General features: G+C 40.1%; 2 protein-coding genes across 2 annotated transcripts in view; one reads left to right on the top strand and one right to left on the bottom strand.

Annotated features, from left to right (window-relative positions):
* The window catches only part of LOC133543748 (zinc finger protein 568-like), a 60,842-nt gene that overhangs the window by 18,054 nt on the left and 15,060 nt on the right, over window positions 1-27,728 (bottom strand). The gene's annotated exons all lie outside the window — the stretch shown is intronic.
* On the top strand, window positions 611-14,169 carry LOC133543541 (gastrula zinc finger protein XlCGF57.1-like). The gene is made up of 2 exons (XM_061888153.1): window positions 611-1,053; window positions 12,389-14,169. The coding sequence occupies exons 1-2, from the start codon at window positions 861-863 to the stop codon at window positions 13,636-13,638; spliced, it is 1,443 nt and encodes a 480-aa protein (XP_061744137.1). The 5' UTR covers window positions 611-860; the 3' UTR covers window positions 13,639-14,169.

Here is a 27,728-nt window from a genome sequence, read left to right as displayed (position 1 = left end):
GATTGAACTTTCACAGTATCATGTTAGACCCGCTCGACATCCATTGCTTTCCTCCTCTCCAAGGTTCTCATAGTCATTATTGTCACCGACGTCCCACTGGGTCATTATTGTCACCGACGTCCCACTGGGTCATTATTGTCACCGATGTCCCACTGGGTGTGAGTTTTCCTTGCCCTTATGTGGGCCTACCGAGGATGTCGTGGTGGTTTGTGCAGCCCTTTGAGACACTAGTGATTTAGGGCTATATAAGTAAACATTGATTGATTGAAAATAAGTTAGCAAAAGAAAATATTAGGTTAGAAGTGGGAAGTATATTAGGATTGCATTCAGAAAACATAGGGTATAAAGCAATATACACATATTTAAAAAACACTGGGTTAAATATCTGTGTTGGCCCTGCGATGAGGTGGCGACTTGTCCAGGGTGTACCCCGCCTTCCGCCCGATTGTAGCTGAGATAGGCGCCAGCGCCCCCCGCGACCCCAAAAAGGGAATAAGCGGTAGAAAATGGATGGATGGATGGGTTAAATAAAAGAATATAGAGTAGGGATCCACCTCGGTCCACACTCCATTACAGTAGGTGGCGGTAATGCACACCAGAAGGTTGCTTGCCAACCGCCATAAAAACAAAAGAAGAAGAAGAAGACGACACACTCGCCACAGACATAAAACTGCAAACTCTGCACCAAAACATTTAGAATAGAAGAACTCTTTGGCAAATCAAGGGCTATTTCAACAAAGTTTGATTAATTTATCTTAATTCGACTTTTAAAATCAGCTTTAAGTCCGCGCGTTTTTTGAAAAGTGAAGAGAAATCGCCGGAAGTTAGCAACAGGCAGGCTTTGTTTGTTTTTTAAAAAAATGTGTCAGGTGAAAAAGCTGAGAAAGTTGATGGAACAGCGACTAAATTCTGTCGTGGAAGAAATATTTGGACTGTTTGAAAGAACCATAGCAGCGTACGAGGAGGAACTTTCTCGGACGAAAGAGGAAAAAGAGCGACAACAAGAACTACTGGATGCTGTTTTCAAACCTCGAGTTGTGCTACACAGAGCAGGTTTGTTTACATCTTTTTACTCCATCATGTAATCTAAAATTAAATTCAAATACGTGCACGGAATTAATATTTTGCATTTTGTTGGGTAAATGCATAGATGGGCTCCAGTTGGTTATACTACAACTCATTTTTGGAAAAAAATGTTTCTTAAGAAACATGTGTGGGTAATAATTTGTATACGGTCTTCATTCTGCTAGTCTCTTATAGTACTCAGCAAAATATTGTATTTTGAAAATACAATATTTTGCTGAGTTTGGAGTACCTATAGTTATTCATTTTTTAATAACGTCATGATAATACTTCATAAACACTCAAATAACATAGCAGTGTCTTTCAACCACTGTGCTGCGGCACACTAGTGTACCGTGAGATATTTTTGGGTGTGCCGTGGGGGATTATGTAATTTCACCTCCATCCATCCATCCATCCATTTTCTACCGCTTATTCCCTTTTGGGGTCGCGGGGGGGCGCTGGCGCCTATCTCAGCTACAATCGGGCGGAAGGCGGGGTACACCCTGGACAAGTCGCCACCTCATCGCAGGGCCAACACAGATAGACAGACAACATTCACACTCACATTCACACACTAGGGCCAATTTAGTGTTGCCAATCAACCTATCCCCAGGTGCATGTCTTTTGAAGTGGGAGGAAGCCGGAGTACCCGGAGGGAACCCACGCATTCACGGGGAGAACATGCAAACTCCACACAGAAAGATCCCGAGCCTGGATTTGAACCCAGGACTGCAGGAACTTCGTATTGTGAGGCAGACGCACTAACCCCTCTGCCACCGTGAAGCCCGTAATATTTTTTTGCAAACCAGTAAATATAGTCCACTAACGTGATAGGCTCCAGCACCCAACCAGTGATCCCCCAAAAGGGACAAGCGGTAGGAAATGGATGGAAATGTGCCGTTGTTGAGCGTCTTTTATTCTTTGGCTTTTAACACTACGTGAGTTGTGTGGTCCTCTGTTGTCCTCTGTGTTTTTTATACACTTTTATTTTTATTTTACTGTTTTAATTGATTTTACCCTTTAAAATAGTTTTTAATCATATTTGTTTTTATATTGTTTTTATTGGTTTTATTTTTATTCATTTTTTGTTTTATTCAGTCATTGGTGGAGCATAATATTGTTTTTAACATGGCTGTGCAGCACTTTGGAAATGTTATTGTTGTTTAAATGTGCTATATAAATAAAGTGGATTGGATTGGATTGTCTCGAGCTCGAGAGGGTAACCGTGTAATAGTCTTACATATCAGTAGGTGGCAGCAGGTAGCTAATTGCAAGGACAATGGTTTGCAGGTAGAAGGGTATCTAACGCTTAAACCAAAAATAAACAAAAGGCGAGTGCCGCTAAGAAAAGGCATTGAAGCTTGGGGATGGCTTTGCAAAAACGAAGCTAAAACTGAACTGACTTGCAAAGTAAACAAAAACAGAATGCTGGACGACAGCAAAGACTTACAGCGTGTGGAGCAGACGGCATCCACAAAGTCTGAGTATAAGAGTAATATCATGGGTTGTACTTGTATAGCACTTTTCTACCTTCAAGGTACTCAAAGCGCTTTGACACTACTTCCACATTTACCCATTCACACACACATTCACACACTGATGGAGGGAAGTGTCTTGCTCAGGACACAACGGACGTGACGAGGTTGGTACTAGGTGGGATTTGAACCAGTGACCCTCGGGTTGCGCACGGCCACTCTACCACTGCGCCACGCCGTCCCTAATAGGAGTGCAAGACAAAGAAGTAAAACACTACACACAGGAAAACACTAACAAACTCAAAATAAGTCACGGCGTGATGTGACAGTTCATGACAGTACTCCTACTTTGACACAAAAGTTATAGCGTTGCATGGTATGTATCGGCTGGGGACATCTCTGCGCTGCTGATCAGCCTCCGCTTGGGATGGTTTCCTGCTGGCTCCGCTGTGAACGGGACTCTCGCTGCTGTGTTGGATCCACTTTGGACTGGACTCTCGCGACTGTGTTGGATCCATTATGGATTGATCTTTCACAGTATCATGTTCTCATATGTTCTCATAGTCATCAGTATCATCAGTATCACAGTATCATGTTCTCACAGTATCATGTTCTCGTAGTCATCATTGTCACCGACGTCCCACTGGGTCATTATTGTCACCGATGTCCCACTGGGTGTGAGTTTTCCTTGCCCTTATGTGGGCCTACCGAGGATGTCGTAGTGGTTTGTGCAGCCCTTTGAGACACTAGTGATTTAGGGCTATATAAGTAAACATTGATTGATTGATTGATGGTTGGTTATGGTTTGAATTCATATCCAACAATTGCGGAAACAACTTTTTACTTTCAATATCGGCTGCTGATTTTCATTTTTTATGTTTTCTGCTGGTGGTGTGCCTCAATTAAAAAAAATTTGCCTTGCTCAGAAAATGCTGAAAAACCCTGATGTATAGCATATATTATAATTATTTAGGGGAAAAAAAACATACAACTTTTTTTTATAAAAATATTACTCATTCATTTTTATAACCCTTATGATAAATATTATAACATCTAAAAACACACAGCCATGGATGGTAACTACATAGATAATTTGGTTATATAATTATTTTTGTAAAGCAAAACATATGTGTGAGACATTTGTATTATCATCAAATATTGGCTTATTCATTTTTTAAAGATTTTTTACATCTTCTGCAGACTGTTTTCGTACCAAATCACTGTCAATTATTGCTTTATGAAAGTTATTAAGACAGAAAGTTGATACTCACCTTCCCCATCATGATCGCCGGGTGTTAATGTCAGTAAAGTTGTCATAAAAGTCAGTCGTCTCTTTTTAATAACGGTAGAGAGCACTGCACCGTTTATTCTTCAATACCTAGTTGATACCAACACACCCCCCCCCAAAAAATATAACGGTGTCGAAAAAGGAGTAGGAAGAAGCCTTTTCATATCATAGCAGTTTAATCATTTGTTGTTCTCTGTTTTTTAACAGAAAAGTGAACCAGTAAATAGTTTTCGTACAATAAGTAAGTAAACAAATAATAAATACTTAAATATTACACATGTGAACAGAAATAATGATAAAGAAAAGGCTCAAGCGGTTTATCATAGTTCTTATTCTTTGTACTTAGTGAACACGTGTAGTTTGAACACTTTCTCAAACTTAGTGTTTTGTTTGATTTCTTTGATTAATCATTCCATAATTTAATTCCACATTCTAAATGTTTTAAGTGTTGTGTGTGGATTCAAATGTTTTAAATTAGATTTTTCTCTAAGGTTATATTTCTCCTCTTTTGTTGAGAATATTTGTTGTAGATAATTGGGTAGCAGGTTATAGTTTGCTTTGTACAGTACATCATTTTTGCTGTTTGCAAACTCACCGAGTACTTCAATCAATCAATCAATCAATCAATCAATGTTTATTTATATAGCCCCAAATCACAAATGTCTCAAAGGACTGCACAAATCATTACGACTACAACATCCTCGGAAGAACCCACAAAAGGGCAAGGAAAACTCACACCCAGTGGGCAGGGAGAATTCACATCCAGTGGGACGCCAGTGACAATGCTGACTATCAGAAACCTTGGAGAGGACCTCAGATGTGGGCAACCCCCTCCCCTCTAGGGGACCGAAAGCAATGGATGTCGAGCGGGTCTAACATGATACTGTGAAAGTTCAATCCATAGTGGCTCCAGCACAGCCGCGAGAGTTCAGTTCAAAGCGGATCCAAGACAGCAGCGAGAGTCCCGTCCACAGGAGACCATCTCAAGCGGAGGCGGATCAGCAGCGTAGAGATGTCCCCAATCGATACAGGCGAGCGGTCCATCCTGGGTCCCGACGAGCGGTCCATCCTGGGTCTCGACTCTGGACAGCCAGTACTTCATCCATGGTCATCGGACCGGACCCCCTCCACAAGGGAGGGGGGGGCATAGGAGAAAGAAAAGAAGCGGCAGATCAACTGGTCTAAAAAGGAGGTCTATTTAAAGGCTAGAGTATACAAATGAGTTTTAAGGTGAGACTTAAATGCTTCTACTGAGGTAGCATCTCGAACTTTTACCGGGAGGGCATTCCAGAGTACAGGAGCCCGAACGGAAAACGCTCTATAGCCCGCAGACTTTTTTTGGGCTCTAGGAATCACTAATAAGCCGGAGTCTTTTGGAACGCAGATTTCTTGCCGGGACATATGGTACAATACAATCGGCAAGATAGGCTGGAGCTAGACCGTGTAGTATTTTATACGTAAGTAGTAAAACCTTAAAGTCACATCTTAAGTGCACAGGAAGCCAGTGCAGGTGAGCCAGTACAGGCGTAATGTGATCAAACTTTCTTGTTCTTGTCAAAAGTCTAGCAGCCGCATTTTGTACCAACTGTAATCTTTTAATGCTAGACATGGGGAGACCCGAAAATAATACGTTACAGTAATCGAGACGAGACGTAACAAACGCATGGATAATGATCTCGGCGTCGTTAGTGGACAAAATGGAGCGAATTTTTGCGATATTACGGAGATGAAAGAAGGCCGTTTTAGTAACGCTTTTAATGTGTGACTCAAAGGAGAGAGTTGGGTCGAAGATAATACCCAGATTTTTTACCGAGTCACCTTGTTTTATTATTTGGTTGTCAAATGTTAAAGTTGTATTATTAAATAGAGGTCGGTGTCTAGCAGGACCGATAATCAGCATTTCCGTTTTTTTGGCGTTAAGTTGCAAAAAGTTAGCGGACATCCATTGTTTAATTTCATTAAGACACGCTTCCAACTGACTACAGTCCGGCGTGTTGGTCAGCTTGAAATTAATATATCTGTTTCAATAAATAGTTTGATGAGCATTCCTCAACTGTATCAGTATTTATTGCCACCTTTCCCAACTTCTTTGTCACGTGTTGCTGGCATCAAATTTTAAAGTTAATGATTATTTGCAAATGTTTATCAGTTTGAACATCAAATATGTTGTCTTTGTAGCATATTCAACTGAATATGGGTTGAAAAGGATTTGCAAATCATTGGATTCCGTTTATATTTACATCTAACACAATTTCCCAAGTCATGGAAACAGGGTTTGTAGTTTGTAAACTGGTCTTCAGTCTTCGGGCTCCAGTACTCTGGAATGCCCTCCCGGTAACAGTTCGAGATGCCACCTCAGTAGAAGCATTTAAGTCTCACCTTAAAACTCATTTGTATACTCTAGCCTTTAAATAGACTCCCTTTTTAGACCAGTTGATCTGCCGTTTCTTTTCTTTTTCTTCTATGTCCCACTCTCCTTTGTGGAGGGGGTCCGGTCCGATCCGGTGGCCATGTACTGCTTGCCTGTGTATCGGCTGGGGACATCTCTGCGCTGCTGATCCGCCTCCGCTTGGGATGGTTTCCTGCTGGCTCCGCTGTGAACGAGACTCCGTGTTGGATCCGCTTTGGACTGGACTCTCGCGACTGTGTTGGATCCATTATGGATCGAACTTTCACAGTATCATGTTAGACCCGCTCGACATCCATTGCTTTCCTCCTCTCCAAGGTTCTCATAGTCATCATTGTCACCGATGTCCCACTGGGTGTGAGTTTTCCTTGCCCTTATGTGGGCCTACCGAGGATGTCGTAGTGGTTTGTGCAGCCCTTTGAGACACTAGTGATTTAGGGCTATATAAGTAAACATTGATTGATTGATTGATTATAATATAGTACGACTTTTGCTATTTTCATTTTGTTTGGGAATTTGCCTTTTTGATATGACAGGTCGCTGATATATGTCAAAGATTCTGAAATATCTTCAATAATCTCTTCAATGTTGTGAAGTATTTAGTAGATAGAAACCATGCACCTGGGGATAGGTTGATTGGCAACACTAAATTGGCCCTAGTGTGTGAATGTGAGTGTGAATGTTGTCTGTCTATCTGTGTTGGCCCTGCGATGAGGTGGCGACTTGTCCAGGGTGTACCCCGCCTTCCGCCCGATTGTAGCTGAGATAGGCGCCAGCGCCCCCCGCGACCCCGAACGGGAATAAGCGGCAGAAAATGGATGGATGGAAACCACACCGTCCTTTCAACCATTCCTAAAAGACTACAATTTAGCCTCCAACAAATAACAGGACTTAGAAATGCTGCTTTTGTGCCTTTATTTGCAACTGAATGGAAGGCTAACATGGGTGATTCCAGTCTTAAAATCGATATTGGGCTGCTAGTGGTCGTTCCACTGCCATCGTTCTATCACACAATACCTCAATGCTGACGAGGGGAAATTCCTTTCTAACGACTTTTGCATATCAACAGTTGGTTTTTGTTCACTTCAATAGATTGGCACGAGCTACTAGACAAATCTAAGGCTATGAGCGTGAATTGGTAAAGCCTACTTGAATGAGAGGTTGAAGGTTTTCATAGGTATCGTTATAGACTACTGAAATTCTGGTCTTGGTGGTCCTGTTTTCACAAAACAGGACCCCCACTACCCAGCTAGTGGTGCATATTTGACTACTTTTTATTGACGACCCTTTTACAACGACTCCTTTCTTTGCCAACATTTTTTTTTGTGTTAAACACACACACACACACACACACACACACACACACACACACACACACACACACACACACACACACACACACACACACACACACACACACACAGCTTCTTAAGACCTCCAGAAAATGCCTACCTCTTTAGGAACACCCTTTCTAGATATATAAAAATTTGTATTTACAACATTAATAATATATACATACTATGCAAATATAAAAAAAGCTCGTTGTAAAAAATGAGTTGGAATTTCGCAAGAAAAAGGTCATAATTTCACAAGAAAAACTTAGAATTTTGGCAGTGTTATAATAGAAGTCGCAATTTTACTCAACGCAAGTTAAAAATTTCGCAGAAAATTTGGGCAATATTATGATAAAAGTTGGAATTTTACTCAAAAACAGTCACATTTTTTACAAGAAAAGCTTAACACTTTGGCAATATTATAATAATAATCGGAATTTTGCTTGAGAAAATCATGACTATTATTTTACTCAAAAAATGTCACTATTATACAAGAACAACAACACAATTGGCAATATTGTGATGAAAGTGGGAATTTTACATTACAAATGTCACCATTTTGCATGAAAAAGTAATAATTTTACATAAAAAGGTCATATTTTTATGAGAAAATATTGCAATATTACAGAAACAGAAAGATTAGAAATTGTTCGCAATTTTGCAAGAAAAAAGTTGTCACATTGTCAGAAAAAGAGTGCTTTTAGTTTATTTTAATTTTTGGGGAATTTTATGTTTGTATTTGGTTTTAAATCTTCAGTATTTTCTTCAAAGTTATTACAGTATGTCGCAGTGTACATATATATTTTTTTTAAATTAATTTTGGCCAAAGGGGGCGCATTTAAATTTTTAACACACACTTGTTATTTCATATTTTGACCACACATTTAAAACACACACAGTCCATTTGAAAAATCCCTCCTCTTTTGGAACACCCTAATTAATAGACTTCACCACCAGGGGTGCAAATGAGACATTCTTGATTATATGCAATGGTTTTCCATATTGGGACCATGATTAATGTCCTAACTTGTGGAATGTACTTTTCCTTGTTGATGGATCAAGAAAGGTAAAAATACTAGAACACACACACACACACACACACACACACACACACACACACACACGCACACACACACACACACACACACACACACACACACACACACACACACACACACACACACGTGTTTCTATCTGTTACCTTCTTAAGACCTCCAGAAAATGCCTACCTCTTTAGCAACACCCTTTCTAGATATATAAAGATTTGTATTTACAACATTAATAATATATACATACTATGCAAATATAAAAAAAGCTTGTTGTAAAAAATGAGTTGGAATTTCGCAAGAAAAAGGTCATAATTTCACAAGAAAAACTTAGAATTTTGGCAGTGTTATAATAGAAGTCGCAATTTTACTCAACGCAAGTTAAAAATTTAGCAGAAAATCGGAGCATTTGGGCAATATTATGATAAAAGTTGGAATTTTACTCAAAAACAGTCACATTTTTTACAAGAAAAGCTTAACACTTTGGCAATATTATAATAATAATCGGAATTTTGCTTGACAAAATTATGACTATAATTTTACTCAAAAAATCTCACTATTCTACAAGAACAACAACACAATTGGCAATATTGTGATGAAAGTGGGAATTTTACATTGCAAATGTCACCATTTTGCATTAAAAAGTAATAATTTTACATAAAAAGGTCATATTTTTATGAGAAAATATTGCAATATTACAGAAACAGAACGATTAGAAGTTGTTCGCAATTTTGTAAGAAAAATGTTGTCACATTGTTAGAAAAGGAGTGCTTTTAGTTTATTTTAATTTTTTGGGGAATTTTATGTTTGTATTTGGTTTTAAATCTGCAGTATTTTCTTCAAAGTTATTACAGTATGTCACAGTGTACATATATATATATTTTTTTAAATTAATTTTGGCCAAAGGGGGCGCATTTCAATTTTTTACACACACTTGTTATTTCATATTTTGACCAGAGAGGGAGCACATTTAAAACAGACCCATCCATCCATCCATTTTCTACCGCTTATTCCCTTTTGGGGTCGCGGGGGGCGCTGGCGCCTATCTCAGCTACAATCGGGCGGAAGGCGGGGTACACCCTGGACAAGTCGCCACCTCATCGCAGGGCCAACACAGATAGACAGACAACATTCACACTCACATTCACACACTAGGGCCAATTTAGTGTTGCCAATCAACCTATCCCCAGGTGCATGTCTTTGGAAGTGGGAGGAAGCCAGAGTACCTGGAGGGAACCCACGCATTCACGGGGAGAACATGCAAACTCCACACAGAAAGATCCCGAGCCTGGATTTGAACCCAGGACTGCAGGAACCTCGTATTGTGAGGCAGACGCACTAACCCCTCTGCCACCTTGAAGCCCTAGCTAGATATATATATATATATATATATATATATATTCAGTATATATATGTGTGCACATTTCAATTTCTTACACACGCTTGTTATTACATATGTTGGCCAGAGAGGGAGCACTTAAAATTTTTACACACACTTGTTATCTCATATGTTGACCGGAGGAGGAGCACTTTTAAAACCGACACAGAGTCAATTTGAAAAATTCCTCCTTTTTGGGACCACCCTAATTTTGATAGATTTCACCACCAGAGGTACAATTGAGACATTCCCGATCAGACGCAATGGTTTCCCGTGCTGGTACCATGATTTATATCCTAACTTGTTCCCCGGTCCTCATATGGAAGGAACTTCCAAAACACCCTCACTGCAGTTGTTAGAAGGGTACGACTCTTTACTCTCAATAGTAATAAAATGACCGACATTGTGGTATTTTACAGCGATAAAAAGTGTAAAGCATATAGATATCGATAAATAAATACATTCTTTTGACCCTGATTTTCCAGTAGTTCCCAAAACTCATGACGACACGTCACTTTTAAAAACTTCTCTCTGTGATAAATGAAAAATCAAACTTGCCTCAATCCTCAATTGTATGTGTTGTTATTGTTAATGATAGCGTGCGTGCGTATGCGTTTAATTGTGTTTTATTTTCAAGTGATGTGCAGCACAGGCTTGCAAATTGCTGTAGACCAGGGACGCCCACACTTTTTCTGCAGGCGAGCTACTTTTCAATTGACCAACTCGAGGGGATCTACCTCATTTATATATATCATTTATATTTATTTATTTATGAAAGAGACATTTTTGTAAACAAGTTAGATGTGTTTAATGATAATACAAGCATGTGTAACACATATAGATGTCTTTCTTTCACAAAGACAAGAATATAAGTTGGTGTATTACCTGATTCTGATGACTTGCATTGACTGGAATCAGACAGTAATGATGATAACGCCCACATTTTCAAATGGAGGAGAAAAAAAGTTGTCCTTTCTGTACAATACCACATGAAAGTGGTTGCTTTTTGGCATCTAATTCATCCAGCTTCCATACACTTTGCAAGAAAAACATTGGCGGCAAATTCCGTAGCTTGCTTGATTGACATTCACGGCACCCGAGGGTCTTGTGAGATGACGCTGGCTGCTGCCAGTTCATTATTATGAAAAAATGACAGAGAGGAAGGCGAGAAACACTTTTTATTTCAACAGACTTTCGCGCCGTCCCTTCCGTCAAAACTCTAAAGGCCGACTCCACATTTCCTATCTTCACAATAAAAGCCCTGCTTCATGCTGCCTGCGCTAACAAAATAAGAGTCTTGGAAAGCTGGCGTGCAAGACTCTGGCGAGACTCTGTATTTAGTTAGCGCAGGCAGCATGAAGCAGGGCTTTTATTGTGAAGATAGGAAATGTGCAGTCGGCCTTTAGAGTTTTGACGGAAGGTACGGCGCAAGAGTCTGTTAGAATAAAAAGGGTTTCTGGCCTTCCTCTCGGTCATATTTTAATAATAATGATCTTGCAGCAGCCAGCGTCATCTCACAAGACCCTCCGGTACCGTGAATGTCATTTAAGTGACGTCTTGGTGAAGATTGATGATCACTAATTTTTAGGTCTATTTTTTTTAAAAGCCTGGCTGGAGATCGACTGACACACCCCCCGCGGTCGACTGGTAGCTCGCGATCGACGTAATGGGCACCCCTGCTGTAGACTCTCTAAACCAAAATCATAATGATCAAAGACGTCCAGCACAAATTTAGGAACACACATTGAGGTGAGGTAAAGTTCATGGGAAGTTGTACTGCACATAACTCTTACAAACTGTTCCCAAACACCACACACATTGTTTTTGTTTTTCAAGATATAGATAGATGCTGTCTTTTTAAGGTAAGTGGAGAAAATGAATAACATTATAGGGGTGGGCCAAAGAAAAGGCAAACTAAATAAAGGGGCGGTATGGCGTAGTGGTTAGAGCGGCCGTGCCAGAAACCTCAGGGTTGCAGGTTCGCTTCCCACCTATGGACATCAAAGTCGCTGCCGTTGTGTCCTTGGGCAGGACACTTCACCCTTGCCCCCGGTGCCGCTCACACCGGTGAATGAATGATGAATGAATGATTGGTGGTGGTCGGAGGGGCCGTAGGCGCAAACTGGCAGCCACGCTTCCGTCAGTCTACCCCAGGACAGCTGTGGCTACTGATGTAGCTTACCACCACCAGGTGTGAATGAATGATGGGTTCCCACTTCTCTGTGAGCGCTTTGAGTATATAACAATAGAAAAGCGCGATATAAATCTAATCCATTACTATTATTATAAATCCATAAAGTGGAGTGCTGTCTATTTAGTCTAACTCACATGTGAATAGTTTGAATACTGCAAACTTAAATACAGTAACACCTCATTTGTGTTCCATGTTCTACAGACTTCCAGCAGGTATCAGCAGAGAGTCATGAAGAGATTCCCTCCAAGCAACAGGAGTGGAGCTCCAGTGTGGGACAAAAGAAGCTTGAGCCCACTCCTATAGAGGAAGAGGAGGAACTGTGGGAGCAGCTTCCAAGATTGGAGGAGGTTCATGACGAAGATGATAAAAACTCAGAACCAGACAGCATCTTTGCTCCACTGTCAGAAACGGACGGCATGATATCAGACTCTTCCGATCACAGTGACGACATCCAAAAACCTTTGAAGAGTAAAAATGACTCTAAGGGTGGTACGAGACATCACACTAACAACAAACGCTTTGACTGCTCTGAATGTGGAAAATCATTTAGACAGCACGGTAATTTTACAGTGCACATGAGAACACATACTGGAGAGAAACCTTTCACTTGCTCTGTCTGTAAGAAGAGTTTCCCCAGAAAGCATCAAATGACCACACACATGAGAATACATACTGGAGAGAAACCTTTTGCTTGCTCAGCATGTGCTAAAAGATTCAACACTAAGACTGAAATGATATCACACATGAGAACGCACACAGGTGAGAAACCTTTCACTTGCTCTGTCTGTAAGAAGAGTTTCCCCAGAAAGCATCACATGACCACACACATGCGAACACACACCGGAGAAAAACCTTTTGCTTGCTCAGCTTGTGCTAAAAGATTCTGCACTAAGAAAAGAATGATATCACACACGAGAACACACACAGGTGAGAAACCTTTCACTTGCTCTGTCTGTAAGAAGAGTTTCCCCAGAAAGCATCACATGACCACACACATGCGAACACACACCGGAGAAAAACCTTTTGCTTGCTCAGCTTGTGCTAAAAGATTCAGCACTAAGAAAAGAATGATATCACACACGAGAACACACACAGGTGAGAATCCTTTCACTTGCTCTTTTTGTAAGAAGAGTTTCTCCAGAAAGCATAACATGACCACACATATGAGAACGCACACTGGAGAAAAACCTTTTGCTTGCTCAGTTTGTGCTAAAAGATTCAACACTAAGACCGAAACGATATTACACATGAGAACACACACAGGTGAGAAACCTTTCAGTTGCTCTGTTTGTAAGAGGAGTTTCTCCAGAAATCAACGCATGATTGCACACATGAAAACACACACTGGCGTGAAGCCATTTAGTTGCACTGGATGTGATAAAATATTCAGGTGTAAGCAGCAGGTCAGTAAACACAAGTGTGTAACAGTCATGGAAGCTGCAGGGATTTAAAAACAATTATTAAACAGTGATTGTCCATCCATTTTCCATCCATTTTCTACCGCTTATTCCCTTTCGGGGTCGCGGGGGGCGCTGGCGCCTATCTCAGCTACAATCGGGCGGAAGGCAGGGTACACTCTGGACAAGTCGCCACCTCATCGCAGGGCCAACACAGATAGACAGACTACATTCACACTCACATTCACACACTAGGGCCAATTTTTAGTGTTGCCAATCAACCTATTGTGCTAAATGTATTTTAAAAACACAGCATGTTTTAATTTGAATGTATATTTCATGTTGAATGTTGTGCTTCTCATCTTCTAGTGTTATACGTTGGCCTGTATTCACTTTTTAAGTTGTGTGCATTTATTGAATATTATAAATGTAGCTACATTTGTATTCTATTTTCCCATTGTTAAAGAGAGGTCATCTTATTTTTTTTAATTAGGTTTTTTTTCACACATTTTTTCCAATGCATTTTATTGATTGTATTATCCAATTAAAAGTATGAATCAATAAAACTCATCAGCATCATCATCATTATCATCATCATCATCATCAGAATTCTGGAAGAAACTTTAACATCATTTTTTAAATATAAGTATAAGAATGAAAATGCTGAAACCCACTACTACCGACCACGCAGTCTGATAGTTTATATATCAATGATGAAATATTAACATTGCAACACATGCCAATACGGCCTTTTTACTTTACTAAATTACAATTTTAAATTTCCCGCTGAGTTTCTTGATGAAAACGTCGCGGAATGATGACGCGTGTTTGTGAAGTCACCAGTTGTAGCGGACGTATTAGCCCAGCACCACTTGGGCTTAAAGTCATCTCTTTTCATCGCATAATGACACAGTAATTTGGACATCTGTGTTGCTGAATCTTTTGCAATTTGTTCAATTAATAATGGAGACGTCAAAGAAGAATGCTGTTGGTGGAAAGCGGTGGATTGCAGCTGCCTTTAGCAACCGAGACACAGCCTGTGCTTCTTTGTTGTGAAGCTTTAACACAGAGCGGTCAAGCGAACATGTTTTCTACCTCAACCAGCAAGTTTTTGGATGGGAAAATTGTGATATTAAGTTGGCTCTTACCGGAGACTTCAGTGGATTATGGGACTTCCTCCTGCAGCTCTATAAGACAGCTGTGATCTTGGCTCCTCCATCGGCTTCTCTGAGAGACACTGGCGTTCACCGCAGCCATCCGACTTTCAGGTATGACTTTACAATCTCACTAAAACACGATTAAAACAATAAGCAGATAAGGGATCTTCCAGAATTATCCAAGTAAATGTGTCTAATTACATCTGAAACGGTCTCACTGGAGCCGCCGCTTTTTCTTTTTTTTTTTTTTGTGCTTCACTCTAACTTTTCTTATCCACAAATCTTTCATCCTCGCTCAAATTAATGGGGAAATTGTCTCTTTCTCGGTCCGAATAACTTTTGCGGCTGGAGGCTCACATTATAAACAATGTTCAGATGTGAAGAGCCCTACAACCAGTGACGTCACGCGCACATCGTCTGCTACTTCCGGTTAAGGCAAGGCTTTTTTTTATTAGCGACCAAAAGTTGCAAACTTTTTCATCGATGTTCTCTACTAAATCCTTGCAGCAAAAATATGGCAATATCGCAAAATGATCAAGTATGACACATAGACTGGACCTGCTATCCCCGTTTAAATAAGAAAGTCTCATTTCAGTAGGCCTTTAAGGTGTACGTATATCTGAAAAAAATGCCAAAAATGCTAGCATGATAACTTTACTGACATTCTAGCAGTCAGCATGCACCAAGCACCAAAATATATGACACCTGCAAAAACTGATAAAATAGCTTGCTTTCTAACAGTTAGCAAGGAGCATTTTGACTTAGGAACGATTTGAATTGGCTGAGAAATATGGAGAATGTTAAAGTTTTGAAAAATTGGCTAACAAAATAGAAATAATAGCACGAGTAGCATGAATGAGCCGAAGATTTTTAAAGTACATTAGGTCGGATGGGATTAAAAATGTGGGAGAAGAAGGCGGACGAAATTGGGTGGAATAATAACTAGAGTACTAAAATGTGCAATTGCAGTAGAAGTTGCCGATACGCATGAGCGGAACTGAAAAGCTCGAATGTCCCGAGTGTGTGGAATGTTGGAACGGTTCAAATCGGTTTAGAAATAGGGGATAAGGAGAATTTTATATGTTGCCCATTCATTTTGATCAATCAATCAATCAATGTTTACTTATATAGCCCTAAATCACTAGTGTCTCAAAGGGCTGCACAAACCACTACGACATCCTCGGTAGGCCCACATGAGGGCAAGGAAAACTCACACCCAGTGGGACATCGGTGACAATGATGACTATGAGAACCTTGGAGAGGAGGAAAGCAATGGATGTCGAGCGGGTCTAACATGATACTGTGAAAGTTCAATCTACAATGGATCCAACACAGTCGCGAGAGTCCAGTCCAAAGCGGATCCAACACAGCAGCGAGAGTCCCGTTCACAGCGGAGCCAGCAGGAAACCATCCCAAGCGGAGGCGGATCAGCAGCGCCGAGATGTCCCCAGCCGATACACAGGCGAGCAGTACATGGCCACCGGATCGGACCGGACCCCCTCCACAAGGGAGAGTGGGACATAGAAGAAAAAGAAAAGAAACGGCAGATCAACTGATTGGGGGTATATTCCTGGTAATCAGGGAATTTTCCAAACCGCTGGCTTGTGGATGGTGAGACGGTTCAAATCAGATGACAAATGCGGGATATGGAGAGATTCGTATAATGCAGGTGGATTTAGGATAAGGAGAAATTCCGCCAAATCCCAGGAATAAATTAAAGTGCGTCTTGTAGTACTCCAACTCGCCACATTGTGAGAAGTGGCGGCAATCGTGAACTAGCAGATGCATGTTGCTATCATGTTTTATCAGCGAGGAAGACAGCATTTGTGTTTACTTTTTTGTCGGATCCAAGTTGTAATGCTCTGCTGAATAAATGAATCACTATGGCTGCCAATATGGAGAATTATTTATATATATTTAAGAACAAATTATTCCCTTGACAGGTAGCAAAATGACTCCACAAAAAGTGAACTACCAGCAGGACTCAGTAAATCCATCCATCCATCCATTTTCTACCGCTTATTCCCTTTCGGGGTAACGGGGGGGGGCGCTGGCGCCTATCTCAGCTACAATCGGGCGGAAGGCGGTGTACACCCTGGACAAGTCGCCACCTCATCGCAGGGCCTACACAGATAGACAGACAACACTCACACTCACATTCACACACTAGGGACAATTTAGTAAATATTTTTATATTTAATTTTCTAATCGGTTAACTATAAAGTGGAAATTTCACAAGAATTCACCAAAAATTGGAAATTGGGAATGCTACATAAAATTCTTTAGTGATGTTTAAGATGCAGACAAACGCAGTAAAAAAAAGGGATATTTATTGATAAAACGAACAAAAACCGAGAGCGACAGGGAACTGTGAAGAAAACGAAACAAACGGCCGAAACCCAGCAAAACACTCACAGGAAATGTGGAGCAGACGGCGTCCACAAAGTACGTGCGTACTAGAACTTGGCATCTAAAAGGATAGTCACCCCCGTGAACAAAAAAATAATGTCCGGACAACGAAGGTAGCAAAAAAGGATCAATTTAAATAGTTTTCATTGCGAACAGAAAAAAGGTGAGGGAAATGCTCAGGGACAGAAGTGAAGCAGCTACGGGAAAACACCAACAAAACCGGAAAAGCGACCAAAATAAAAGCACAGGACAGGAATTAAAACACTAAACACCGGAGAAGACGAACAAAACGCAAACATAAGACACTGCCTGGTGTAACCAGATGTGACAAATGGACTCTCAGAAATGAGCTGACCCGAGATCGACACCCTGGATAATTACGGATAACCAATCTAGTGTCATGTCAGCACACTGTGACTGTAAGGCAGGATTGAGAGAATGTTGTTCTCATGTTGCCTCACTTGTGTTTTATGTGGAGGCCACAGTCCGGATGAGAGAAGTGAGAACTACTTTTATTTCATCATTTATTATTATTATTTTTTAATTGACATCCATCATCTGACATTGTTATCAATTACATCATATTTGCATATATCATACATCTATTTTCTGCCCAAAAGGTCAAAATATTATTTTTGTTTATTTCCCAACAAGGACACCCAACCCCTCCCCCCCAAAAAGAGAAAAACAGCAAAAAAAACAAAAACAAAGTAATAATAATAATAATGATAATAATAATAATAATAACAACAATCAGAGGTGGGTAGAGTAGCCAGAAATTGTACTCAAGTAAGAGTACAGTTACTTTAGAGATTTATTACTCAAGTAAAAGTAAGGAGTAGTCACCCAAATATTTACTTGAGTAAAAGTAAAAAGTATGTTGTGAAAAAACTACTCAAGTACTGAGTAACTGAGGAGTAACCTGTTCGTTTAATGATGACGGCAACAAATAATGCACAAAAACATAAAAATAGCAATGAGCAAATTCAGAGCCAGGAATATCTCTTAAGCAACTAAAACAATATTATATATTAAATAATAATACATTAAAATAAAACAAAATTAAGGCAAATTGAGCCACAATAACTTAACAGCACCATAGGCTCAGTAGGCATTGATTGATTGATTGAAACTTGTATTAGTAGATTGCACAGTACAGTACATATTCCGTACAATTGACCACTAAATGGTAACACCCCAATAAGTTTTTCAACGTTTATCAATTACTTAATAAATGACCAAGTCGAGGTGATCTACCTCATATATACATACACATACACATCATGTATATATGTATATATATATATATATTTATATTTATTTATTTTGCCGTTTTTGTTCACATGTTAAAGGTGTTTTAATGAATATACATGCATGTTTAACATATAGATTCCTATTTTTAATGAAGACAAGAATATAAGTTGGTGTATTACCTGATTCTGATGACTTGCATTGATTGGAAACAGACAGTATAGTGCTGATAACGTCCCGGTTTTCAAATGGAGGAGAAAAAAAGTTCCTCATTCCTGTCAAAATACATCATGAAAGTCGTTGGTTTTTGGCATCTTATTTGTCCAGCTTCCATATTCGTTTTTATACACTTTACAAGAAATACATTGGCGGCAAACTCCGTAGCTTGCTAGCTGGAGACTCTTATTTTGTTAGCGCAGGCGCGGTGGAGCGGCACTTTTATTGTGAAGACAGGAACTGTGCGATCAGTCTTTAGGCTTTTGACGGGAAGTACGGTTGAAATAAAAAGTGTCTTTTTTCCTTTACACTTTTGATTGATTGGTTGATTGATTGAAACTTTTATTATTAGATTGCACAGTACAGTACATATTCTGTACAGTTGACCATTAAATGGTAACACCCCAATACGTTTTTCAACATGTCGGTTCTACCGTGACGGTCACGTGACCACCTGGCTCTGTTTGATTGGTCCAACGTCACCAGTGACTGCATGTGATTGGTGAAACGCAAGCATGCGCAGTTCCTACTTTGAATGCTTGTCTGACAAAATCAAAACAAAGCGTGCATTAACAGATCGATAAAAAAAAAAAGTAGCGAGTAGCGAGCTGAATGTAGATAAATGGAGCGGAGTAAAAGTAGCGTTTCTTCTCTATAAATATACTCAAGTAAAAGTAAAAGTATGTTGCATGAAAACTACTCTTAGAAGTACAATTTATCCCAAAAGTTACTCAAGTAGATGTAACGGAGTAAATGTAGCGTGTTACTACCCACCTCTGATAACAATAACGAATGAAATAATATTAACAGATAGTAAACAAATACATAGAAAAAAGCTGTATATGTATAGGGCAGGGGTCGGCAACCTTTTTGGCTGAGAGAGCCATTCAAGCCAAATATTTTTAAAAGTATCTCCGTCAGAGCGATATCATTTTTTTTTAACACTGAATACAACTATGTGTGTGCATTTTTAGGAAAGACCAACATTTTTAGAGTATAATGAGTCTCTTATTCTTTTTTAATAACATTGTTATTCTGAGGCTATCCAAAAATAAAATACTTCTAAGCATTATTGCGACTTCTTGAACAAGTGCGGTAGAAACCGGGTGGATGGATGAAAATGCGTGAGAATGTTTTAAATTTTGAACACTATTTTTGACACTGATTACCAGCGGAATTATTTATTACTTATCGTGTTAAGCAATGTCGGCTACGATTTATCTAAGAGTCAGATGCAGTCATCAAAAGAGCCACATCTGGCTCTAGACCCATAGGTTCCCTACCCCTGGTATAGGGAGTAATCTTTTTTTTTTTTAAACAGTTTAATCACTATCCATCCATCCATCCATATTCTTCCGCTTATCCGAGGTCGGGTCGCGGGGGCAACAGCCTAAGCAGGGAAACCCAGACTTCCCTCTCCCCAGCCACTTCGTCTAGCTCTTCCCGGGGGATCCCGAGGCGTTCCCAGGCCAGCCGGGAGACATAGTCTTCCCAACGTGTCCTGGGTCTTCCCCGTGGCCTCCTACCGGTTGGACGTGCCCTAAACACCTCCCTAGGGAGGCGTTCGGGTGGCATCCTGACCAGATGCCCGAACCACCTCATCTGGCTCCTCTCGATGTGAAGGAGCAGCGGCTTTACTTTGAGTTCCTCCCGGATGGCAGAGCTTCTCACCCTATCTCTAAGGGAGAGACCTGGAAACTTATTTCGGCCGCTTGTACCCGTGATCTTATCCTTTCGGTCATGACCCAAAGCTCATGACCATAGGTGAGGATGGGAACGTAGATCGACCGGTAAATTGAGAGCTTTGCCTTCCGGCTCAGCTCCTTCTTCACCACAACGGATCGGTACAACGTCCGCATTACTGAAGACGCCGCACCGATCCGCCTGTCGATCTCACGATCCACTCTTCCCTCACTCGTGAACAAGACTCCTAGGTACTTGAACTCCTCCACTCCTACCATGAATTGATTAACGTGGACCCCGACTTAAACAAGTTGAAAAACTTATTCGGGTGTTACCATTTAGTGGTCAATTGTAAGGAATATGTACTGAACTGTGCAATCTACTAATAAAAGTATCAATCAATCAATCAAAACTTGAGGTAGGGTCTCCTCCCCAACCCGGAGATGGCATTCCACCCTTTTCCTAATCACTAATTAGAAAAAAATAAAATCAGGCTTATTGGGCGTGACATAATCAACCCAGTATTCAATCAATCAATCAATATTTATTTATATAGCCCTAAATCACAAGTGTCTCAAAGGGCTGCACAAACCACAACGACATCCTCAGTAAAGAGCCCACATGAGGGCAAGGAAAAACTCACCCCAGTGGGACGTGGACCGCATATGTGGTCTTTGTCATGAAAAAGGGACGTTTTTGTCATGAAAAAGGGAGGTGTTTGTGGTTGGTGCACTAATTGTAAGTGTATATTGTGTTTTTTATGTTGATTTAATAAAAAAAAATATATATATAGAGTATATTAAGATGAGACTTAAATGCTTCTACTGAGGTAGCACCTCAAACTGTTACCGGGAGGGCATTCCAGAGTACTGGAGCCCGAATAGAAAACGCTCTATAGCCCGCAGACTTTTTTGGGGCTCTGGGAATCACTAGTAAGCCGGAATCCTTTGAAGGCAGATTTCTTGCCGGGACATATGGTACAATACAATCGGCAAGATAGGCTGGAGTATTTTATACGTAAGTAGTAAAACCTTAAAGTCACATCTTAAAGGGGAACATTATCACAATTTCAAAAGGGTTAAAAACAATGAAAATCAGTTCCCAGTGGCTTGTTGTACTCTTTGAAATTTTTTGCAAAATTTTACTGGTCTCGGAATATCCCTAAATAAAGCTTTAAAGTGCCTTATTTTCGCTATCTTCGAAACCACTATCCATTTCCCTGTGACGTCACACAGTGCTGCCAATATAAACAAACAATGGCGAATAGCACAGCAAGATATAGCGACATTTGCTCGGATTCAGACTCGGATTTCAGCGATTTAAGCGATTCAACAGATAACGCATGTATTGAAACGGATAGTTGGAGTATGAAAGTATTGAAGAAGAAACTGAAGCTATTGAGCGAATAGTTATTGACGCTATTCATAGCCATAGCATGGCCGAATAGCTGCGTTAGCATCGCCGGTAAAATGTGCGGACCAAACGTTTAGGACTTTTGCATCTTGTGACACTGAAGCAACTTAAATCCGTCGATTGGTAAGTGTTTTTTTCGCATTAAATGTGGGCGGAAGGAAACGTAATACAGTTGCAAATGCATCTGCAGGTTATCCATACATCTCTCTGCCATGTCTGCTTTAGCACCGCCGGTAAATAGCATGTTAGCATCGATTAGCATAGCATGTTAGCATCGATTAGCTGGCAGTCAACATCAACAAAACTCAGTTTTGTGATTTCGTTGATTTTATTGTTGCAAATGCATCTGTAGGTTATCCAAACATCTCTGTGCCAAGTCTGCTTTAGCACCGCCGGTAAATAGCATGTTATCGTCGGTTAGTGTAGCATGTTAGCATCGATTAGCTGGCAGTCACGCCGCGACCAAATATGTCTGATTAGCACATAAGTCAACATTCTCAAAACTCACCTTTGTGATTTCGTTGACTTTATCGTTGCAAATGCATCTGCAGGTTATCCATACATCTCTGTGTCATTTCTGTCATTGCTGGTAAAATGTGGAGACACTCCGACACATTCATTGGGGGTCTGGCGGCAGACACTTTCGCATCTTCGGGCCAGTGGTGCAACTTGAATCCCTCCCTGTTAGTGTTGTTACACCATCCGACAACACACCGACGAGGCATGATGTCTCCAAGGTTCCAAAAAATAGTCGAAAAAATGAAAAAATAACAGAGCTGAGAACCAATGTTTACAATTGGTTGAAAATTAAAATGGCGGCTGTATTACCTCGGCGACGTCACATAAACAGAAAGGCGTTTAATTCGCCGAAATTCACCCATTTAGAGTTCGGAAATCGGTTAAAAAAATATATGGTCTTTTTTCTGCACCATCAAGGTATATATTGATGCTTGCATAGGTCTGGTGATAATGTTCCCCTTTAAGTGCACAGGAAGCCAGTGCAGGTGAGCCAGTACAGGTGTAATATGATCAAACTTTCTTGTTCTTGTCAAAAGTCTAGCAGCCGCATTTTGTACCAACTGTAATCTTTTAATGCTAGACATGGGGAGACCCGAAAATAATACGTTACAGTAATCGAGGCGAGATGTAACAAACGCATGGATAATGATCTCAGCGTCGCTAGTGGACAGAATGGAGCGAATTTTAGCGACATTACGGAGATGAAATTAGTAACGCTCTTAATGTGTGACTCAATGGAGAGAGTTCGGTCGGAGATAATACCCAGATTCTTTACAGAGTTGCCTTGTTTAATTGTTTGGTTGTCAAATGTTTAAGTTGCATTATTAAATAGAGGTCGGTGTCTAGCAGGACCGATAATCAGCATTTCTGTTTTCTTGGCGTTGAGTTGCAAAAAGTTAGCGGACATCCATTGTTTAATTTCATTAAGACACGCCTCCAACTGACTACAATCCGGCGTGTTGGTCAGCTTTAGGGGCATGTAGAGTTGGGTGTCATCAGCATAGCAGTGAAAGCTAACACCGTATTTGCGTATGATGTCACCTAGCGGCAGCATGTAGATGCTGAAGAGTGCAGGGCCAAGAAGCGAACCCTGGGGAACTCCACACGTTACCTTAAGTCCGAGGTCACATTGTTATGGGAGACACACTGCATCCTATCAGTAAGATAAGAGTTAAACCAAGACAGGGCTAAGTCTGACATACCAATTCGTGTTTTGATACGCTCTAATAAAATATTAGTATCGGCTGTATCGAAAGCAGCGCTAAGATCGAGGAGCAGCAACATAGATGAGGCATCAGAATCCATCGTTAGCAATAGATCATTAGTTATTTTTGCAAAGGCTGTCTCCGTGGAGTTATTTGCCCTGAAACCGGATTGAAAGGTTTCACATAGATTGTTAGACGCTAAGTGTTCATTTAGCTGCTCTGCAAAACATTTTTTGAGTATTCTTGAAATAAAGGGAAGGTGAGATACCGGTCGGTAGTTTACCATGAGGTCAGGATCGAGGTTAGGTCTTTTAAGAAGAGGATGAATAACCGCTTTTTTGAATGCTAGGGGAACAGTGCCAGAGGAAAATGATAAGTTTATAATATTTAGCACTGATGGACCTAATAATACAAAGAGCTCATTGATGAGTTTCACAGGAAGTGGGTCAAGTAAACATGTTGTTTGTTTTTATTCCATTTACACGTAACAATTCTTCTAAAGTTATTTCATCTAAACGAGAGGAACTATTTTGGAGGGCAGTATCCGCCGTATATACAGTCATATCCGTGTTAATAGAACCCAGTTGTAGTTGGGACGCATTGTTTTTAATTTCCTTTCTAATGAGTTCAATTTTCTTATTAAAGAAATTCATAAAGTTATCTACCGAGTGGGTGGCGCTACTGGGAGGAGTCCCTTGTTGGGTTAGCGATGTTACTGTACTAAACAAAAGTTTAGGATCGTTTTTATTAAGGCGGATGAGATTTGAGAAATATTTAGCTTTTGCTAAGGTAAGCATGCGTTTATAAGTTATTAAACTATCACTCCATGCTTGATGGAAAACCTCAAGTTTAGTTGCGCGCCATTTGCGTTCCAGCTTTCTACATGATAATTTATGAACTTTAGTTTCCCTTTTTAACTTCATCGGTGGGTGCTATACTATCAATGGTTTCGCGCAGGGCATCGTTAACGTTGTTAGTGCGGACATCAATAGAGCCCACATAATTTGGGAATGGTGCCATTACCGAGGGCAGAAGGCCAGCAAGAGTCATCGTTGTGGCAGCATTAATGTTGCGGCTGCTAACGCAGTTATTATTATTATTAGCTTGCCGAACATGAGTCTGAACTTCGAATTTTATAAGGTAATGATCGGACATTACTTTAGTATACGGGAGTATCAAAACTTTGGAAATGGTGATACCCCTGACAAGCACTAGCTCTATCGTATTACCGTTACGATGCGTGGGTTCATTTATTATTTGTGTAAGACCACAGCTATCAATTATATTCTGGAGCGCCACGCACGGTGGGTCAGATGTGGTATTCATATGGATATTAAATTGCTCCATTATATTTATATTATCGGCGTGCGTCACTAGATCAGCAACAAACTCTGACAATTCATTGATAAACTCCGAATAGTTGAGAAATTGTGTTAGATGTTGATATAAACGAAACACAATGATTTTCAAATCATTTTCAACCCATATTCAGTTGGATACGCTACAAAGACAACATATTTGATGTTCAAACTCATAAACCTTTTTTTCTTTGCAAATAATCATTAACTTTAGAATTTGATGCCAGCAACACGTGACAAAGAAGTTGGGAAAGGTGTCAATAAATACTGATAAAGTTGAGGAATGCTCATCAAACACTTATTTGGAACATCCCACAGGTGTGCAGGCTAATTGGGAACAGGTGGGTGCCATGATTGGGTATAAAAACAGCTTCCCAAAAATGCTCAGTCTTTCACAAGAAAGGATGGGGCGAGGAACAACCCTTTGTCCACAATTGTGTGAGCAAATAGTCAAACAGTTTAAGAACAATGTTTCTCAAAGCACAATTGCAAGAAATTTAGGAATTTCAACATCTACGGCCCATAATATCATCAAAAAGTTCAGAGAATCTGGAGAAATCACTCCACGTAAGCGGCTTGGCCGGAAACCAACATTGAATGATCGTGACCTTTGATCCCTCGGATGGCACTGTATCAAAAACCCACATCAATCTCTAAAGGATATCACCACATGGGCTCAGGAACACTTCAGAAAAGCACTGTCTCTAAATACAGTTTGTCGCTATATCTGTAAGTGCAAATTAAAACTCTACTATGGAAAGCAAAAGCCATTTATCAACAATATCCAGAAACGCCGCCAGCTTATCTGGGCCCGAGATCATCTAAGATGGACTGATGCAAAGTGGAAAAGTGTTCTGTGGTCTGACGAGACCACATTTCAAATCATTTTTGGAAATATTCGACCTCGTGTCATCCGGACCAACAGGGGAATAAAACCATCCAGACTGTTATCGACGCAAAGTTCAAAAGCCAGCATCTGTGATGGTATGGGGGTGCATTAGTGCCCAAGGCATGGGTAACTTACACATCTGTGAAGGCACTATTAATGCTGAAAGGTACATACAGGTTTTGGAACAACATATACTGCCATCTAAGCGCCGTCTTTTTCATGGACGCCCCTGCTTATTTCAGCAAGACAATGCCAAGCCACATTCAGCACGTGTTACAACAGTGTGGCTTTGTAAAAAAAAAGAGTCCGGGTACTTTCCTGGCCCGCCTTCAGTCCAGACATGTCTCCCATGGAAAATGTGTGGCGCATTATAAAGCGTAAAATAACATATGTTGCACGACTGAAGCTCTACATAAAACAAGAATGGGAAATAATTCCACTTTCAAAGCGTCAACAATTAGTTTCCTCAGTTCCCAAACGTTTATAGAGTGTTGTTAAAAGAAAAGGTGATGTAACACAGTGGTGAACATGCCCTTTCCCAACTACTTTGGCTCGTGTTGCAGCCATGAAATTCTAAGTTAATTATTATTTGCAAAAAAAAAATAAAGTTTATGAGTTTGAGCATCAAATATCTTGTCTTTGTAGTGCATTCAATTGAATATGGGTTGAAAAGGATTTGCAAATCATTGTATTCCGTTTATATTTACATCTAACACAATTTCCCAACTCAAATGGAAACAAGGTTTATAAAAGATGACATAGCACGATGGAACTTAATTCCTTTTTTTTTGCCTTAGCTGTAGCATTGATTCTGTTAAAATTAATGCAATTCCAAGACTGCTGTACCTATTTCAAACTCTACCAATGAAGAATAACCAAAACCAATTCAGCTTTATGTAGTGTAATGAAAGATTTAAAAAATGCTCAGTTTGTTTCGAAATTATTAAAAGGACACATTTATTAGGAAACCAAGACTTATATCGATATTTGCAGTTGCGGCATTTTGTTAATATGAAGGTGAACAATTTAACAAACACAAGCATGTGTTTAATTGAACCATTTACAAAAGTCTATAATTCAGAATCTATTGATATAAATGTATCATGCTTGTATAAAAAATCATATTCAACTTCATATATTAAAACAAAATGGGAAGAGGAAGGAGGGATAGCTATGTGGGGCGGTATAGATCAGTTGGTAGAGTGGCTGTGCCAGCACCTTCAGGGTTCCGGGTTCGATCCCCACTTCCGACATCCGCGTCACTGCCGTTGTTTCCTTGGGCAAGATACTTTACCCACCTGCTCCCAGTGCCACCCACACTGCTTTAAAAAAATCAAGATATCAATGGACTTGTACCAACTCACCCAAGTGGAGGGAGTTTGCCTGGAAAAGTTTGATCCATTTTTTTGTTACACCTTCTCATAAGTCTCCTTGTTAAAAAAAACTCCCCTGCCTGTTGGAGAAATTGAGGGAATCTAAACGCAAACCACTACCATGTTTTTCTGGGACTGCTCTGCCATAAAGGACTATTGGAAAGAAATACACCAAACTCTACAGCAGGGGTGCCCACACTTTTTCTGCAGGCGAGCTACTTTTCAATTGACCAACTCGAGGGGATCTACCTCATTTATATATATCATTTATATTTATTTATTTATGAAAGAGACATTTTTGTAAACAAGTTAGATGTGTTTAATGATAATACAAGCATGTGTAACACATATAGATGTCTTTCTTTCACAAAGACAAGAATATAAGTTGGTGTATTACCTGATTCTGATGACTTGCATTGATTGGAATCAGACAGTAATGATGATAACGCCCACATTTTCAAATGGAGGAGAAAAAAAGTTGTCCTTTCTGTAGAATACCTCATGAAAGTGGTTGGTTTTTGGCATCTAATTCATCCAGCTTCCATACACTTTACAAGAAAAACATTGGCGGCAAATTCCGTAGCTTGCTTGATTGACATTCACGGCACCCGAGGGTCTTGTGAGATGACGCTGGCTGCTGCCAGTTCATTATTATGAAAAAATGACAGAGA

The sequence above is a fragment of the Nerophis ophidion genome, linkage group LG26, assembly GCF_033978795.1.
Source record: "Nerophis ophidion isolate RoL-2023_Sa linkage group LG26, RoL_Noph_v1.0, whole genome shotgun sequence".
In the NCBI taxonomy this organism is placed as follows: domain Eukaryota; kingdom Metazoa; phylum Chordata; class Actinopteri; order Syngnathiformes; family Syngnathidae; genus Nerophis; species Nerophis ophidion.
The sequence above is the reverse complement of the archived record's forward strand: the minus strand, read 5'-3'. Positions and strand labels throughout refer to the sequence as shown.